This window comes from Bufo gargarizans, chromosome 1, assembly GCF_014858855.1.
Source record: "Bufo gargarizans isolate SCDJY-AF-19 chromosome 1, ASM1485885v1, whole genome shotgun sequence".
NCBI classification, from domain to species: Eukaryota; Metazoa; Chordata; class Amphibia; order Anura; family Bufonidae; genus Bufo; species Bufo gargarizans.
Genome location: NC_058080.1, coordinates 473063866 through 473082912, shown reverse-complemented (window position 1 = coordinate 473082912; position 19047 = coordinate 473063866). Strand labels below are relative to the sequence as shown.

General features: G+C 43.4%; 1 protein-coding gene across 1 annotated transcript in view; it reads right to left on the bottom strand.

Annotated features, from left to right (window-relative positions):
* LOC122927916 (contactin-associated protein-like 4) overlaps positions 1-19047 on the bottom strand; it is a 468829-nt gene that overhangs the window by 261316 nt on the left and 188466 nt on the right. The window contains exons 9-11 of the mRNA XM_044280254.1: positions 17255-17516; positions 16475-16624; positions 11587-11758 (exon numbers count right to left, since the gene is read on the bottom strand). Coding sequence (XP_044136189.1) covers positions 11587-11758; positions 16475-16624; positions 17255-17516 — 584 coding nt within the window. The remainder of the gene's footprint in view (positions 1-11586; positions 11759-16474; positions 16625-17254; positions 17517-19047) is intronic.

Here is a 19047-nt window from a genome sequence, read left to right as displayed (position 1 = left end):
ATCATAAACTCCTCAGGATATGAGAAGTTTTCCTGCAAATGTGCAATTAAAGTTCTAGCTCCATATTTAATTTTGCCTCATTCTTTGAGCTACTAAAACAGCTCAGTAAGAAAAATACCATCTGGTCTTGAGAATACAAACACCAGGCCTCCATTCAAATGATAAAGGAGAGTTTTCAGAGGTATCATCAAATTAGAATCTTAACCAGTTCAAGACCTGGTCACTTACCTTTCCTAACCAGGCGCCTTTTTCATTTCATTTAGTACTTGCATCTTTGAAAGCCATAGCTGTTTTTCATTACAATTATGGAAATAATTTTTGTGCCTTTTTCAGTGATACATGGGGCTTTATTTTTATGTTATGTTTTTATATTATCATTTCTTTTTAAGAAAATTTAAAAAGGGCAAAAAAAAAAATTCAATTTCTTTTAATAGCACAGCATGCAAATAATATATATATATATATATATATATATATATATATAAATATATATATATATAAACAAAAAAATCCACGGCACATCCAGAGCATAAAATCAAAAGGGTTTCCTTTTATTAACCAGGCAGCAACATTTCAGTCCACTTGCTGGAACCTTTCTTAAGCATTACAAAGTATAATAGTGCCATGTGCATATTTATAATGGTATACAAAATTAGTGATCAATCAATGTAATTAAACAATCCAAACAAATAAAATCTAAAATATACATACAAACTGTGATATTACATACTATTCATACATCACAAAGTGCAACAATTCCTCTGTGTTTCAAATGATAATATGTGCATATTACAATTAATATTTAAAAACACTCAATAGTGTATATCTAACAAACTATCCTCATAATTGTAAACTACAAGGCACCTGTGACAAAATTCATAAAGTCCCTCAGTGCAGGTGCAGTTAAAATCGTTAAAGAGGGTGGCCGTAGATTTGGCGAGGATCCGATCCATGTGGATACTGGCGTGTGAAGTTTCTTACTGCGCATGCCTCAAGTATTTTGAATGGGTACGTCATGTTTCCGGGCTTCACGATCACATGATCGCATTCACATGATCGCAAGTTAACTCACGCGGCCGCAACACCGGTCACACGATCAACTCCCAACCATGCGAGCCCTTCTCGTGAGACGAACCATGCGCTCCACCACAGAATAATCGTGGAGCGCAAACACATTAAAAAAAAAAGTGCAATCAATTTTCCTCGGGAGCAAATGTGAAAAAAAATTGCACGTAAATATAAAAATGAACCTATAAGTGATCACGATTGCAATCTAACTGATTGCAATTAATTGCAAAAATGAGATTTATTTTTATCGAAAGTATATACGAAGAAAAAATATTGTGAATCACAAAAAAAAGTGCAAAGATAAACAAGAGTGATCAAGGTTGTAATCCGTCTGCTGGTCACATGTCGGGGACAATTAATTATGTATACAGCAAAAACTTGCCACAGGGAACTATAACAGGCAACCAGGGAATCGATCAATGTGTATGTCACATAACACTAAACATACAAAATTTGGCCTTCACCCACCGGTCACACTGTGCGTCCAATCAGGACACAGAGTGAATAAACCGTGGGTAAATGAAACTCCGCCGTATGTAAAATATATATATACAGACGTGGACAAAATTGTTGGTACCCTTTGGTCAATGAAAGAAAAAGTCACAATGGTCACAGAAATAACTTTAATCTGACAAAAGTAATAATAAATTAAAATTCTATAAATGTTAACCAATGAAAGTCAGACATTGTTTTTCAACCATGCTTCAACAGAATTATGTAAAAAAATAAACTCATGAAACAGGCATGGACAAAAATGATGGTACCCCTAACTTAATATTTTGTTGCGCAACCTTTTGAGGCAATCACTGCAATCAAACGCTTCCTGTAACTGTCAATGAGACATCTGCACCTCTCAGCAGGTATTTTGGCCCACTCCTCATGAGCAAACTGCTCCAGTTGTGTCCGGTTTGAAGGGTGCCTTTTCCAGACTGCATGTTTCAGCTCCTTCCAAAGATGCTCAATAGGATTGAGGTCAGGGCTCATAGAAGGCCACTTTAGAATAGTCCAATTTTTTCCTCTTAGCCATTCTTGGGTGTTTTTAGCGGTGTGTTTTGGGTCATTGTCCTGTTGCAAGACCCATGACCTGCGACTGAGACCAAGCTTTCTGACACTGGCTAGTACATTTCTCTCTAGAATTCCTTGATAGTCTTGAGATTTCATTGTACCCTGCACAGATTCAAGACACCCTGTGCCAGACGCAGCAAAGCAGCCCCAGAACATAACAGAGCCTCCTCCATGTTTCACAGTAGGGACAGTGTTCTTTTCTTGATATGCTTCATTTTTTCGTCTGTGAACATACAGCTGATGTGCCTTGGCAAAAACTTCGATTTTTGTCTCATCTGTCCACAGGACATTCTCCCAGAAGCTTTGTGGCTTGTCAACATGTAGTTTGGCATATTCCAGTCTTGCTTTTTTATGATTCGTTTTCAACAATGGTGTCCTCCTTGGTCGTCTCCCATGTAGTCCACTTTGGCTCAAACAACGACGGATGGTGCGATCTGACACTGATGTTCCTTGAGCATGAAGTTCACCTTGAATCTCTTTAGAAGTCTTTCTAGGCTCTTTTGTTACCATTCGGATTATCCGTCTCTTAGATTTGTCATCAATTTTCCTCCTGCGGCCACGTCCAGGGAGGTTGGCTACAGTCCCATGGATCTTAAACTTATGAATAATATGTGCAACTGTACTCACAGGAACATCTAGTTGCTTGGAGATGGTCTTATAGCCTTTACCTTTAACATGCTTGTCTATAATTTTCTTTCTGATCTCTTGAGACAGCTCTTTCCTTTGCTTCCTCTGGTCCATGTCGAGTGTGGTACACACCATATCACCAAACAACACAGTGATTACCTGGAGCCATATATATAGGCCCAATGGCTGATTACAAGGTTGTAGACACCTGTGATGCTAATTAGTGGACACACCTTGAATTAACATGTCCCTTTGGTCACATTATGTTCTGTGTTTTCTAGGGGTACCATCATTTTTGTCCATGCCTGTTTCATGAGTTTATTTTTTTACATAATTCTGTTGAAGCATGGTTGAAAAACAATGTCTGACTTTCATTGGTTAACATTTATAGAATTTTAATTTATTATTACTTTTGTCAGATTAAAGTTATTTCTGTGACCATTGTGACTTTTTCTTTCATTGACCAAAGGGTACCAACAATTTTGTCCACGTCTGTATATACACATATACATACTAGCAGAAGGACCCATCTTCGCACGGGTATATTTAATCTATTTCATTTAATGTTTGTGTGTGTCATTAAAAGATATCAACAGTATCCCCCATAATAGTGACCTATACAGCACCTGGCCCCTTAACAGTGACTTCCACAGTCCCCCACCCCTTAACACTGATCCCCCCCACAGTGCCCCACCTCCTTCAAATGGGACCTACACAGCAGCCAATACCCTTAACTTTGAACTTCATAGCAGTCCGCCCTTTTAACAGTGAGTTTCACAGCACCCCACAACCTTGACATTGACTTCCTCAGGGGCCCTCCCCCGTAACAGTGACCTCTACGGCACCACGTCCCTTAACACTGACCTCCATAGGGGATCATCCCCTTTTCTGTGACATCCACTGTTCCCTGCCCCCTTAAAAGAGACCTCCACAGGACCCTTCCCTTAACAGTGACCACCATAGTACCCCGTTTCCTTAACAGTGACCTCACAGTAACCTTCTGCCTTAACAGTGACCTCCACAGCTGTTGCCCCTTTAATAGTGGCCCCTGTCCCCTTAACAGTGACCTCCATAGTTTTCATCCCTTTAACAGTGACCTCCACAGTGGCCTGCCCCTTTAACAGTGACCTCCACAGCAGCTTCCCTTTTAATAGTGGCCCCTGCTCCCTTAACAGTGACCTCCACAGCAGCTGCCCCTTTAAAAGTGGCCCCTACCTCTTTAATGCTAGGGCTACACGACGACATGTGTCACGCAACAATTTTTATAATGATAGGCTATGGTGTTCCACTGCGACATGTGACACACTGCGACTGCGATGCGATAGTCGCAAAAAATCCATCTGTCACATTGCAGTCGCAGCATGTTGCTGTGCAACACCATAGACTATCTTTATAAAAATTGCCATGCGACACATGTAGCAATGTAGTTGTGCCCTATTTTTCCCGAAAAAATTTGGTTTGATCCGAATTAATTTGCGGTGAATCGTGTAAAAAAAACAGCTATTTCCTAGCTGCTATTTCCTTTATACTGGTGTAGAACACTGTGCCTTGCAGTATAACGCATAGGGAGTATGTTGTGGTAGTAAAACAATACTGTAAGTCACTATGACATGTAGATAACAGGCGTCCCTCTTAGAATCACTGCAAACTTCACTTATTTGGGCAGTTACGGGGCCAAAACTGACCAAATAACTCAAGAGTGAACTCAGCCTTACAGGTCAACGTTAGCGACAGGTATAAAGAACCATGCAGAGGCCCAAGATCCTACTATAGCATGAAAGAGTGCACTCCTTTTACACCACATAGATTTCTACAGAACCTGTTCTATTAAACGCTTATACAAATTGAGCCTCCCCGACAGAGTGGAGAGGGTGTCAGCAGTAAGTTTGTGTTGACGTCATTATTTTGCCCTTCCTTTGATCTGTCAGAACAATAACCCCCAACAAAAAGGATCCTATCTGTGGAGCATCTGCCTTCACTCAGTCAGCATTTGGTCAGTAATCCATCAGTATTGCTAAATCCCCCAAAAAAACAGGAGTGGATCCAAAACAGAGATGACACGTGAATGGAATATTTTCATGTCTTCTGTGTTTTGTACCCACTTCTGCTTTTGGCTACCAAATCATAAGCCAATTCTGATGCAAAATAGGGACCATGCAATGCAGGCCTGGAGGTGGCAGCAGCATCAGGAGGAGGTCACAGAGTGGCAGAATGACAGTGTGGAGGTGGCAGCAGCATCAGCAGGAGGCCACAGAGTGGCACAATGACAATCTGGAAGTGGCAGCAGCATCAGAAGGAGGCCACAGGGTGGCACAATGACAATGTGGAGCTGGCAGCAGCAGCATCATGGAGGCCACAGTGTGGCACAATGACAATGTGGAGGTGGCAGCAGCATAAGGAGACCACAGAGTGGCACAATGACAGATTGTGAAGGAGGTGGCAGCAGCAACATCATAGGGAGGCCAAAGGGTGGCACAATGACAGAGTGTGGAGGTGGCGAAAGCAGCATCAAAAGGAGGCTACAGGGTGGCACAATGACAGTATGGAGGTGCCAGCAGTAGCATGAGGAGACCACAGATTGGCACAATGACAAAGTGTTGAGGTGGCGGTAGCAGCATCTGGAAGCCATAGAGTGGCACAATGACATTGTGTGAAGGTGGCGGCAGCAGCATCAGGAGGAGGCCACGGGTGGCACAATGACAGTGTAGAGATGGCAGCAGCAGCATCAGGAGGCCTCAGAGTGGCGCAACTACAGAGTGTGGAGGTAACAGCAGCAGCAGCATCAGGGGGAGGCCACAGGGTGGCACAATGACAGTGTGGAGGTGGCAGCAGCAAAATGAGGAGACCACAGAGTGGCACAATGACAGTGTGGAGGTGGCAGAAGCAACATTAGGAGGAGGCCACAGGGTGGCTCAATAACAGAGTGTGGAGATTGCAGCAGCATCATCAGGAGGCCACAGGGTGGAGGTGGTGCCAGCATCAGGAGGAGGAAAAAAAGACAATGCAACAGCATTCTACAAACCAGATAAAGTACCATTATGCCATAGTCACAAAAATATTCAAGTGCTAATGCTACGCTTATTTATAAAGTGTATTTTGTACAAAACCATTTGAGCCCGTCTGCCAAACGTCAAGGCGATCTCTGTAAGACGGGAACCTAACACTAAATACTACCTGTTATGTGCCATAATGGCCGCCATAAAGTTCAGGAAGTGTTGGTTCCACATGCATGCTGGGTCCGTAACAGGTAGTATTTAGTCTTAGGTTCCCGTCTTGCAGAGATCGCCTTGACGTTCGGCAGACGGGCTCAAATGGTTTTGTACAAAATGCATTTGTCAAGCATCTCACTTTATATATAAGCGTTTTTTGTGACTATGGCATTATTGTACTTTATCTGGTTTGCAGAGAGCTGTTGCATTGTCTTTTTTTCTCTATGTTTTTAGCCATGGCAGCGTGCACCTGCGCATTGGGATGTGCTGACTAACCCCCTTTTCTTTGCAGCATCAGGAGGAGTCCAAAGGGTGGCAAAATGACAGTGTGGAGGTGGCAGCAGCAGTATCAGAAGGAGGCCACAGGGTGAAACAATGACAAAGTGTGGAGGTGGCAGCAGCATCAGGAGACCACAGACTAACACAATGACAGAGTGTGGAGGTGACAGCAGCAGCATGTCACCACCAGACATCTGAGAAGCTCTGACAGACGTTCTTCAGAACCTCCTGCTTGAGGTTCTTTTGTTTTGCTTTCAATTTGTCATCTCGTTAGCCTCTCTCAGCTGTCATGTAGTTGCACTGATTGCATCCCTTTAAATCCCTTCCCATACTGCATCACTTTGCGGTTTATACAACTTCTTGGAGTGTGTACATGCTGGATGCTACAACTGATCCTTCTACAGATGTCTGTTCATTGATTTGTGTTTTCCTGTTTGCTTGATCCTAGGTGACCCTGACTCCCTCCGTATTAAGTGTAGGGAGCCGGTGGTCGTGTCCCCTCACTATTATAGGGTGTTCAGGTATCATACAGTCGAGGCAGGAGGGCATGCAATTTTCTATCATAGAGATCTTTGCATGGGCTGAGAAGACAGGGAGAGTTTCAGGGCTTAAATAGGGGTCACCCTTTTGTTCCTTAGTTTCGGATCAAGCCAGTCGGATCCTTATTTGTAACTTCTTGTTTTCTGTTACACCATCCGTGACACAGCATTAGGAGGAGGCCACAGGGTGGCACAATGACAAAGTGTGGAGGTGGCAGCAGCAGCAGCATGAGGAGACCACAGAGTGGAACAATGACAGTGGAGGTGGCAGCAGCATCAGGAGGCCACAGAATGGCAAGGTGACCTAGTGTTGAGGTAGCAGCAGCATCAGGAGACCACAGAGTGGCAAGTTGATATACTGTGGAGGTGGCAGCAGCATCAGCAGACCACAGAGTTGCCCAGTGACAGCGTGGGGAAGTGGGTGACAATACCAATACCAGCTGAAGATGGTGGGTAAAAGAATGAGCACTTGGCATTAGATGTGTGGCAACAGGTGAGTGGCGTAGAGAAAAAAAGACAATGCAACAGCACCCTGCATACCAGATAAGGTACAATAATGCCATAGTCACAAAAAATATTATAGTGCTAATGCTACGCTTATTTATAAAGTGAGATGCTTGGCAAATGCATTTTGTACAAAACCATCTGAGCCCGTCTGCCGAAAGTCAAGGCAATCTCTGTAAGACGGGTCCTAACACTAAATACTACCTGCCATAATGTCCGCCATAATGTTCAGGAAGTGTTGGATCCACATACATGCTGAATCCACTCTGCCTTTTACCATTTTTGGTTCCATAATGGCCTCAATTACTTACAAGGGATACAGGTACCAACATAGAACCAAAAAAAAAGAAACCTGTAATGTTGTTACACAAACAACAAGAAAATGCCCAAAATATTCCAAAAATATATTTTATTTAATTGTAACAAACATATCATGATTTATAAAATATTCAAGATAACAAAAAATATGAAGAATCAGCAGGAAACCGGATGCCACAATCCACTGGCCAGTGCCGCTGTTACCCACCAAAAGATGTAAAACATGTCAAGTATGCCAATGGTGTATATCTCAGGTTGATTCACCACATAGTAGCCCAGATAATGTGACTATTCTGTATTGCATATGGTCATCACCCTGGTACATACCACTAGGCAGAGCTCAACTCAGAGTGCAGTTGGAGAAAAATAATAAAACAAGTGCTAAAGTCTAGCAATGGAGGGAAAGGTTGAACCCTCACAAAATGAGAAAACACAAAACCTTGTAATAAAGGATATAGAGGAGCTCATCGGTGGACTTCAGATAGAAAACAAAAGCATACCATGGGACATGATGGAGGGTAAAAGGCATCAGGCACAGGACAGGATAGGAACCTCTACGCGCGTTTTGCCTCAGCTTCGCCAGGAGGTAAGTAGAGAAAAAAAGACAATGCAACAGCACCCTGCATACCAGATAAGGTACAATAATGCCATAGTCACAAAAAATATTATAGTGCTAATGCTACGCTTATTTATAAAGTGAGATTCTTGGCAAATGCATTTTGTACAAAACCATCTGAACCCGTCTGCCGAAAGTCAAGGCGATCTCTGTAAGACAGGTCCTAATTTTCTTGATTGCAAAAATCAAAATTCGCGATACAAAAATTTGCGATCAACACTACTGCTAAAGTCAAAGATATTGCAGCCTTCTCATTGGCCCCCAAACAAGAAGCAGTGAGGAATCATGGGTACTGATGAAAAAAAATCTAATATTCGCAATTAGTAAGATATAGCACTATATTCTAGGTATTCGCAAATTCTCAAAGTGCCAATATTTGCAATAAAAATTTGCGATTAGAATATTCTTGGTCAACACTAATTGTCATCCAGCTGCCAACTGCAGAGGAAAATCAACAAAAAATAACAATGTGAATCTTCTATACAATCGATGGTTTTGTATGCAAATTCTTAAATCACCATATTTTTCACCCATAAGACGCACTTTTTACCCCCTAAAAGTGGGGAAATGCTACCATTTTTACTCTGCTAACACTGATACATTGCAGGTTGCGATGCTGCACAACGTGTCCTGCTATGTATCAGCGAGGATTGAGGAGGGGCTGGAGGCAACTGCTGTTGAAATTGCGGCGGGGCCCGCTGCAGTCACTGTAACTATTACACTGGGCCCCGCACACAGCAGTATTTATATGTAAAGTGTAGGTAATCCATATGTAAAGTGTAGCAATCCTCTTTAATAGCGCAATCCAGTTAGTACTCACTATGAAACTCCCGTACTAGCAGGCAGGCTGGCCGGTCACTCACTTTGTCACGTGCATGCTCTGCCTGCTTCATTAATAAAGTGTGAGGAGCATGTGCGTGGCGAAGTGAGCGACTGCCCAGCCTTCCTGCTAGTACAGGAGATTCATAGTGAGTACCACGTGGAATGCTATACTTTACATATGGATTGCATACACTTTACATATGAATACTGCTGTGTGCGGAACTCGGTATAAGAGTACAGTGACTGCATCGGGCCCCGCCACAAATTCAACACCAGTTGCCGGCCTCCAGCCCCTGTATTGGGGGTCACTATTTACACATGGACACTGTTATGGGGGGGGATCTGTGAATGACACATATATAGCATAATATGCTATATATGTGTCATCCACAGATCCTCCCATAGCAGTGTCATCCACAGATCCCCCATAACAGTGTCATCCACAGATCCCCACATAACAGTGTCATCCACAGATGCCCCATAACCGTGTCATCCACAGATCCCTTATAACAGTGCCAATCACAGATCCCCATAACAGTGCCATTCACAGATCCACCATAACAATGCGTCATCCACAGATGCCCCATAATAGTGTCATCCACAGACCACCATTAGTTTAAAACCCACTAAAAGCACACCTTTTGGTTAAAAATATATTTTTTCCCATTTTCCTCCTCAAAAACCTTGGTGCGCCTTATGGGCAGATGCATCTTATAGGGCGAAAAATACGGTAAGTGTAGAAATATGATATGATGTGACAGTAAAGCAGATAAGATACATTTCCATAATATTTTTACAACTTAACTTTGAGCACATTTTCATAACTGAGAAACCACATTTAACCGTATCTAGAATGACTGCATCCATTTCTACTATTCCCCATGTAACTATTTCTCCAGTGTCAATGGAGCTATGTTAGGATTCCCCAAACTGTTCCACTTTTGACTTTAAACAGTTGAACGTGCCTGAACTGTAACACCCGACACACTGACAAGTGACACTGTATCAGGAAACAGCAGACCTTGTTTATAATTCTATTTGTTCTCTTAAAGGGTGTCTCACTTTGTCAAGTGGCATTTATCATATAGAGAAAGTTAATACAAGACACTTACTAATGTGCTGTGATTGTCCATATTGCCTCCTATGCTGGCTTGATTCATTTTTCTATCACATTATACACTGGTCGTTTTCATGGTTATGACCTCCCTGCAATCTATCAACTGTGGCCGTGCCTGCACACTTTAGGAAAAACAATGGCCCCTCTGGGGGCTGGGACCGTGGGAATGCATATAGGTATACATGCACAGCAGCTCCCAACGTCCACCTCTTATCGGCATTGCAGCGGTTGTCGCAATCCGTGGAAAAGAGCAGTGTATAATGTGATGGAAAAATTAATCCAGCCAGCAAAGGAGGCAATATGGATAATAATAATATATTAGTAATTGCCTTGTATTAACTATCTCTACATGATAAATGCCATTTGCTAAAGTGAGACAACCCCTTTAAAAATGCTAATTTTATTAAAGGGGACCTGTTGCCATTTTAAACTAAACCTCTCAGTGCATTGTACTTACTTTGGACATTTTTTCCAACATTTTCAAGTGTATCGCTAAGGCCCCTTTCACACGAAGGAGTAATTTGCGCCGGTGTAATGCGTGCGTGCTGTGAATCCGGACCAATTCATTTCAATGGGGCTCTGTACATGTGCATTGGTTTTAACGCATTACTTGTGCGTTGCCTGAAAATCGCAGCATGTTCTATATTCTGTGATTCTCACGCAACGCTGGCCCCATAGAAGGGAATGGAGCTGTGTGAAAATTGCATCCGCAAGCAAGTGCGTATGCGATGCTTCTTTCACGGATGGTTGCTAAGAGATGTGGTTTGTAAACCTTCAGTTTTTTATCACGCGCGTGCAAAACGCATTAAATCGAATTGCACCCGCTCAATAAAAACTGAACGCGATCACAGACAAAACTGAATGACTTTGTTTGCAAAATTGTGCATTTTTCACTGAACGCATTCGCAACGCATCCGGACCTAATCCGCGCACGCTCGTCTGCAAGGGGCCTAAGGGCCGCTTCACACGAGCGGATGCCGTGCGTGGCATCCGCTCCGTGAAAGAGTGCCAAGACCCGCTGCAGACTGCAGAGGCACGGAGCAGTAACATGACTGTTAATGCTCCGTGCCTCTCTGTGATCTCTTTACTTCGAAATCACAGTGACAACTGTGATTTCGAAGTAAAAAGATAACAGAGAGGCACGGAGCATTAACAGTCATGTTACTGCTCCGTGCCTCTGCAGTCTGCAGCGGGTCTTGGCACTCTTTCACGGAGCGGATGCCACGCACGGCATCCGCTCGTGTGAAGCGGCCCTAAGAGTCACTAATAATACTGATGACATGGTCATCAGAACCTAATGCCCTTCCATTCCACAGCCTCATCCCCTAGTTTATTGATTTGGTAGTGTTATTGAGACACTTTCCTGCAATGTAAGTAATGTGAGTTAGTAAGAATTAGTAAGATGAAATACAATGTCCTTACCTATCAAGGATACCACATAAATCAATCTGCAAATCGCTGAAATTGCCAAGTATACCCTGCTGCACTTGAATAAGGTCAATCACTTTTGCACCAATGGAAATTAATTTCATGCATCCAAGGAAAGTACCAACAGGTTTTATGCATTCATGGGGCACGCTGCTGTTAGAACAACCTATAAAAAGGAAGAAACCTTTTAAAAAAGAAAAAAATACTTGAATACACATTTAAGAAGCCTCTGCAAATGTGCAACATTTGGTTGATATTACAATTAAATGTTAAAGCCGGGATCACATTTTCTTGCTCTACAAATGTTTACTTTTAACTTCTAAATGACCAGGCCTGTAATTTTTTTACAGAAAAAAAAGTTTTTTTGCAGTTTTTTTATTTATGTTTGATGTCATTCATGTTTTACATGAAATAGCCTGATAATGAATTAAATTATTCAGGTTATTAAGGTCACGTGGATACCTCAAGTGTGCATTTTTTTTTATAAGTACAACCATTTATTTTTTTTTTGCACTAAATAATAGTTTTTTTTGTTTATTTTTTTTTTTTTTTTGGGGGGGGGGGGGGCAGTTTTTTTAAATCCCATTATGGGATTACTATTTTATAACTATTTCACATATCTAATATATTAGCATACTACTGTATATTAATGTGAATGTGCTGTGTCGGTATGGCACAGACTGCAGTTAGGGCAACACTAGTGTGTGCTTACTGTACAGACAGCCCTGGAATTCCTCATAGGATCTCAAGGCTGACTGCGGATATCTCCCCTAGCATCTGATTGGTTTACTGGAAAACCCAGTGATCTGATTGCAGGAGGAAGTCCACAGCATGATCATAGGGTTAACATGTTCCTCCAACCCCAGCTGTGAAGTGGCATCTGCCGGCAACCTTTAACATCCCTCAGCTGCATCAAGGCCAAGAGATGTTGCTGCAGATTGAGGACATTGACTGACTGCCATCAAAAGACAGTGGGAGGTTGTTAAGGGATTATGATTATATCAAGTTGCATCATTTTACATCAGTTCCACAAGAATTTGTTTCAGTTTATCACCCATTAAGTTCACTTAAAAAAAGCCCTTCAGATAATGACACATCCTCTAAAGACCTAATCATAATGGAATCGATCAAGACTGATGTCAACTTTAGTTTGAGGTCCAAATATAGTACCAGAATCTATCTAACACGTACTTGGCCATCTCTGTCAGTCCCACCGACAGCGAATGAAGTAGTACTGCACATTTATGACCACCACTCCATTCAAACAGGACACTCATTACCAGTGGCGTTGCGAGGGGGGTGCGGGGGGTGCGGGCCGCACCGGGTGACACCAGTCTGATGGGGTGTCACCCGCCGGCCGCCGGAGTTCTCCTTGACTGATCCGAGCCGTTTTGAAACGGCTCAGCTCAGTCACACAGAAAATGCAGAGACGCTGGCAGCAGGGAGCCTGAGGGAGGGACGGGGAGGAGCGTAATATGATCTTAGAGTGGAGCTGGCTTCTGCCAGCCCCACCCCTCCCTGCCCACCAACCAATCAGAGCTGAGGGGGCGGGGCAAGCACACTGGCAGCTCTCTGAATAGAGTCGTCTGAGTCACACAAGTGCAGGGAGTCTAAGAATAGAAAGGAATCGAATGAGTCACAAGTCAAAGAATCTAAAGATCCGACTTAGTTTGTGACTCATTCGATTCTTTGAGTTAAAAGAGCTGTGAGTCAGGCTGTGAGAACAGGTTACATCACACTGAGGCTGAGGCTGTCTGGCTGCTTTTGTTGAAGCAGTGATAAGATTAACCCTAAGTTCACACCTGAGCGTTTTACAGCGCGTTCCTACGCGCTGTAAAACGCTCAACAAGGAGAAACCAATGATTCCCTATGGGAATGGTTCTCACCTGGGCGTTTTACAGCACGTACGATCGTGCTGTAAAACGCCCGACGATCAAACAAGTTCTTGAGCTTTTTTGGGGCATTTTGTCGCGCGTTCCCGTACATAGAGATATTCGGGAACGCGCGACAATGTGTGTTCGCTTGTCTCTGTATGCGCGATTGTAAACGCCCGTACAATCGTGCATACAGAGCGCTCGTTTCAGAACGCTCAGGTCTGAACCCAGGGTCAGGGATAGGAGCAGAGAGATAAGGCTAGTTTCACACTAGCGTTCGGCTGTCCGCTCGTGAGCTCCGTTTGAAGGGGCTCACAAGCGGACCCGAACGCTTCCGTCCAGCCCTGATGCAGTCTGAATGGACGCGGATCCGCTCAGAATGCATCAGTCTGGCGGCGTTCAGCCTCCGCTCCGCTCAGCAGGCGGACACCTGAACGCTGCTTGCAGCGTTCGGGTGTCTGCCTGGCTGTGCAGAGGCGTGCGGCTCCGTCCAGACTTACAATGTAAGTCAATGGGGACGGATCCGCTTGAAGATGCCACAATATGGCTCAATCTTCAAACGGATCCGTCCCCCATTGACTTTCAATGTAAAAGTCTGGACGGATCCGCTCAGGCTAATTTCACACTTAGCTTTTTTTTGCCAATATAATGCAGACGGATCCGTTCTGAACGGAGCCTCCTTCTGCATTATTATGATCGGATCCGTTCAGAACGGATCCGATCGAACGCTAGTGTGAAAGTAGCCTAAGAGAAGTGACAGATGACACAGAGTTTAGATTCCAGGTTGAATTAACCCTTTAGGATCAAATTGGCTGTCAAAAGAGATGTCACCGTTCATGTGGGAGACGGAGTGTGTTATATCTTGATCTTACTCTATATTGAGCCTGTGAGCCATGTGCATGAGGATGAGGGATGGCTACTGCTCGTCCCCCTACAGAATCATTGTTTCTGGGCAGCAGATGACTGTGAAGACCACGGGATCTGTTGCTCAGAAGCCATGAGATTGTAAGGCTGTTTTCACACTAGCGGCATGACGGATCCGACAGGCTGTTCACACTGTCAGATCTGTCCTGCCGTTATTTCGCCAGACCACCGTTCCGTCCCCATTGACTATAATGGGGATGGGGTGGAGCTCCGGCGCAGCACAGCAGTGCATGGCGAAAGGCTGCCGGACTAAAAGTCCTGCATGTCCAACTTTTTAGTCCGGCGGCCTCTCACCGCAAACTGCCGTGCTGGAGCTCCACCCCGTCCCCATTATAGTCAATGGGATCCGGGGACGGAGCGGTGGCAGGACGGATCCGACAGGGTGACAATCTCTCTTCAGGTTTATTAGAAAATCGTGCACAAATTGCACACTAGTTATTTTCCTGAGTGATGACTGTGGGGACTATTTTATTATCAGCCAGTGACTGTGTTACTGTAATACTGTTATCAATTCAGCACATAGCTTTCCCTGTGCATTCACATTTCACTTCACTTGGTTCATTGTACTGCTGTCAGTGTCAGACTGTTGTCACTGTGGGTAACAATGCACATTGCACACCACAGTGACAGCTTCTGACTCCTGTCCTGAGTCCTCCTGTCCAGCGTCAGCTTCCCTTCACTATCACTATAATCAATCACTCTTCCTGATCCTGACTCATTACTAATTAGAGAGCTGAAGAGCCGACTGCACTGAGTCAGCAGCAAGTGAATCGACTGTATAGCATCTGCGCATGCGCACCGGCACCTAGAGTCTGTGGTTCACTTGCGAGTCAACTCAGCAGTCAGTGACTCAGCAAGTGAACCGAAGATCCAATTCATGAATCGGTTCATTTGAATGAGCTGATTCAAATGAACCGATTCACCTAAAAGATCCGAACTTCCCATCACTACTCCTTACTCAGTAGCAAGGATGTCGGTCCGGCCGTCACGTGGAGAAGGGGGTGTGACTACCTGGTGAGGAGCAGCCTGCAGGCCCAGGACTCGAGTCTGGAGCTAATGGATTGGGTGGCGAGTCACTCACACAGCCAGCCAGACCTGCCACTGCCGCGCCTGAGGGAGGAGGAGGTGTGGTAGGTAGCGCAGAGAGCGCATATTGACTTTATATTTAGATTTAATACCCCATTATAGTATTTATTATATTTAGGGGGGGCAGGGGGTTGGGGCCTCCAGGTCCAGCCAGGGTAAAGCTTGAACAGAAGGTGGAAATGCACTTTAATGCTCCATGACTCATGGAGCATTAAAGTGCATTTCCTGGAAATGCCGCAAACTACATAATGGAGGGCAGTGTGGGGAAAAATTACTTAGTGGGGGGCAAAGTACATAATTGAGGGCAGTGTGGGGGGGCATATTACTTAAAGGGGTTTTGCACTTTGTTTAGCATCTGATCAGCGGGGGTCCGACACCCGGGACCCCCGCCGATCAGCAGTTTGAGAAGGCAGCAGCGCCGCTGGCTCAGTGACGTCACGACTAGTATCAAATGGCCTGGGCGCGTCTAAGCTCCATTCAAGTAAACAGAGCTTAGCCCCTCCCACGCTAGTTGATACTAGTCGTGACGTCACTGGGCCAGCGGTAAACAGTGAGAAGGCCGCGGCGCTGCTGGAGCGCCGCTGCCTTCTCAAACAGCTGATTGGCGGGGATCCCGCGTGTCGGACCCCTGCTGATTAGATGCTGATGATCTATCCAGAGGATAGATCATCAGTTAAAACAAAGTTCAGAACCCCTTTAATGTGGGGCAGTGTGGGGGGGCATATTACTTAATGTGGGGCAGTGTGGGGGGCATATTTTTTATGTGGGGCAGTGTGGGTTACCGCTTGGGTCGGTCGGCAGGCTCAGTAAAGGGATGTCAGCGGCGCGGCGGCGGCAGGGCGGAGCTTGATGGACGTCCCCTACGTGACACGTCCCAGGGGGGGTGACACCATTTTCTACCGCACCGGGTGACACCAGCCCTAGCAACGCCACTGCTCATTACCCTTGTTCTGGAGATTGGTGGTGGATTCAGACCCCCCAGTGATCATATGTTTTACCTCCAAAATAGTAGTTCTCTGTTGTTGAAACTGGAAATGGTAAACTCATAGATAAGCTTGTAGATCCATCATTATCCAGGATAAGATTCACACGATTTCTTTTAGCATGAAGAGAAACATAATGCCATTGTCCATTGTTAAGGTCGAAACCTGTAAAATCCACATAATTTATGTATCAGCAATCCTAGTGAGAAATATAGTATGGTCTAAAATGTTACGCATATGAGCACATGAGCAGTAATCTCACAATCAAGGGGGGAAAAACAAACAAAAAGCAAAAAAGAAAGCAAAAAAAATAGTAATTAAATAATTAAAAACAATGTTTTACACTGTAGCCGCTATAGAATTAAAGTGGTATTCCACTTGCATGACCTATTCAACTCCTGCTATCAAATTTCGATTTTACCTCAATGTTTTTTTTCCTGCTTCCAGGTCAATACTAAATGAGAAAAGCTTAAACTACTAATTACAAAAGGGATCAGCACCCTCAGGTAAACAAGTTGTTCTGAAACTACAACTCCCAGTATCCTCCTTTCACCTCTATTAGAGTTACAATCACAGCCGAATAAATGTATGTTGGTAGCTGTAGTTTCGCAACAGCTGGAATAATGAAGGTTGCTGATCCATGAACTACAAGATTACTTTGGTACTAGAATGTGCAGGCATACAAACAGACTCCCGCCCCTTCCTTCTGAATACCTATGCTATAATTGATTTTCTATTACTGGTCTGAGATCATTCTAAGCTGTCTAACAGGGATAGTATAAGCATGGTCCATACCTGTTACTAGGTCCAGATACAATTTTCCATTTTTGAAAAGACTCATTTTAAGCTTTCCATCAGAAATATATACGACAAACTGGAAAGGAGCAGAGCTGAGTTTAGTAGCAAACAAAAAACCTTCCCTGTTCCACGTACGGAAAAAAAACGAGATTGAAACTTCTTCTTGCAAAGATAATCCTGGCAAAATCAAATAGCTTTGTGAATTTAGAAATGTCACTGGAACCACTGGAGGCTCTTGACAGGAAAATGAAACATTTCCCTAAAAAACAGAAAGTAACATTCAGTACATTCTTGTCTGTATGTGTCATCGAGTCACAAATGATATAAAATGCATCTAAAGGAAAGCGTCTCTAGAACAGCAGGCTGTACGTTTTCAGAAAATAAGATACATACAAATTTGTAAGCTAAACAATACAAATACATACTAATTTGGTGTAGAACTGCCACATCTGGGTAACTGCAAGCTCCCCTCCTTATCTAACATTGGGATACATGCTATATTAGCCACCTTCATCACAAGGTCAGAGAGAGGGGGAGAGAAGCATTTCTCAACAATATATATATGCATTGTCTAAGGGGTACTTTTTCTCATTATAGAGAACCCCTAGCATGCCAAATACATGTGCACCATATTGTATGCCAGATGATGCTTCTATTATTACGAGTACTTGTGCACACTATTGTATGTCAGGCAATGCTCCTCTGGGTTTCCAGAAAAGATATTCAAATTAGCTTTACTAAAACTGTCTGATGCCGGCAGATGTTAGACATGATCATTTTTGAAAGAACTAGTTCCAGATGTGAGGTTGGCTTGGCTATTTTTCAAGCTGTTCTTAATATGCATGTTTAAAAGACAGGTAGGTGTCTCTGACAATCTGTTGTGTGAAAATAATGCAGTGTTCATATTACTGCTGTATTTTCCTTATTGTTTACCTACATGCTATGCAGCAGCAAGCGGGTATTTTTATAGTTCCTTCTGTCTCACCTCAATGGAATGTCTTCTTCCAGTTCACCTGACAATACCTCATCAGTATAGCAAAAACAGACAACTCCTATAGTAATTTTATTTAACCATGCCTTACCAACTTCAGATAAACCAGAGAGACCTCCAAAATTACATTCAAGTGAAAATAAGATAAGAGAATAACAACACAAGACTTACACCTCTCTGAAATGGACATGGAAGTTAGGTTGCTTTCCAGAAGAACAAAACAAGCAGAAAGCAGCAAAAGAAGCGTGTCTAACTTGGTTGACTTGCCTTGTGGGGCACTCTTTAGGGTGCTCTTTATCATTAGAGAAACAAATGATAAAAAAAAAAGAAAAAATATAAGCATTCGAATTGTAGAAAAATAACATATGTTAATTTGTCTGGCATGAGAAAAGATTAAGACTCTTTTTTTGTTTTGGAAAAAAAGCTAATTTGAATATCTTTCCCAGAAAGCCAAAGATGTGCAAATTAGATCTAATACCAGAAGAATTAAGATATCTGATTTATAATCTTCCTAGAAACCAAGGGGCACATTTATTAAGAACAGTGTTTTAGATGCCGGTCTTAATAAACCCATAAGCTAGCAGTGGTTCCGCTGAAGTTATGAAGAGTCACAGGTCTCTTTATAACTTCATCAGATCCTCCGCCGATTCTAGATGTAAGACAACTCCCTAGCTGTTTTACATTTAGACCTTTTCTAGGCCCGAAACAGGCTTAGTGTCACCTGACATAAAATACTCATGTATATTTTTTGGTCTCCTTAATGATAAATATTACCCCCAAATAGTATCCCAAAAAAACA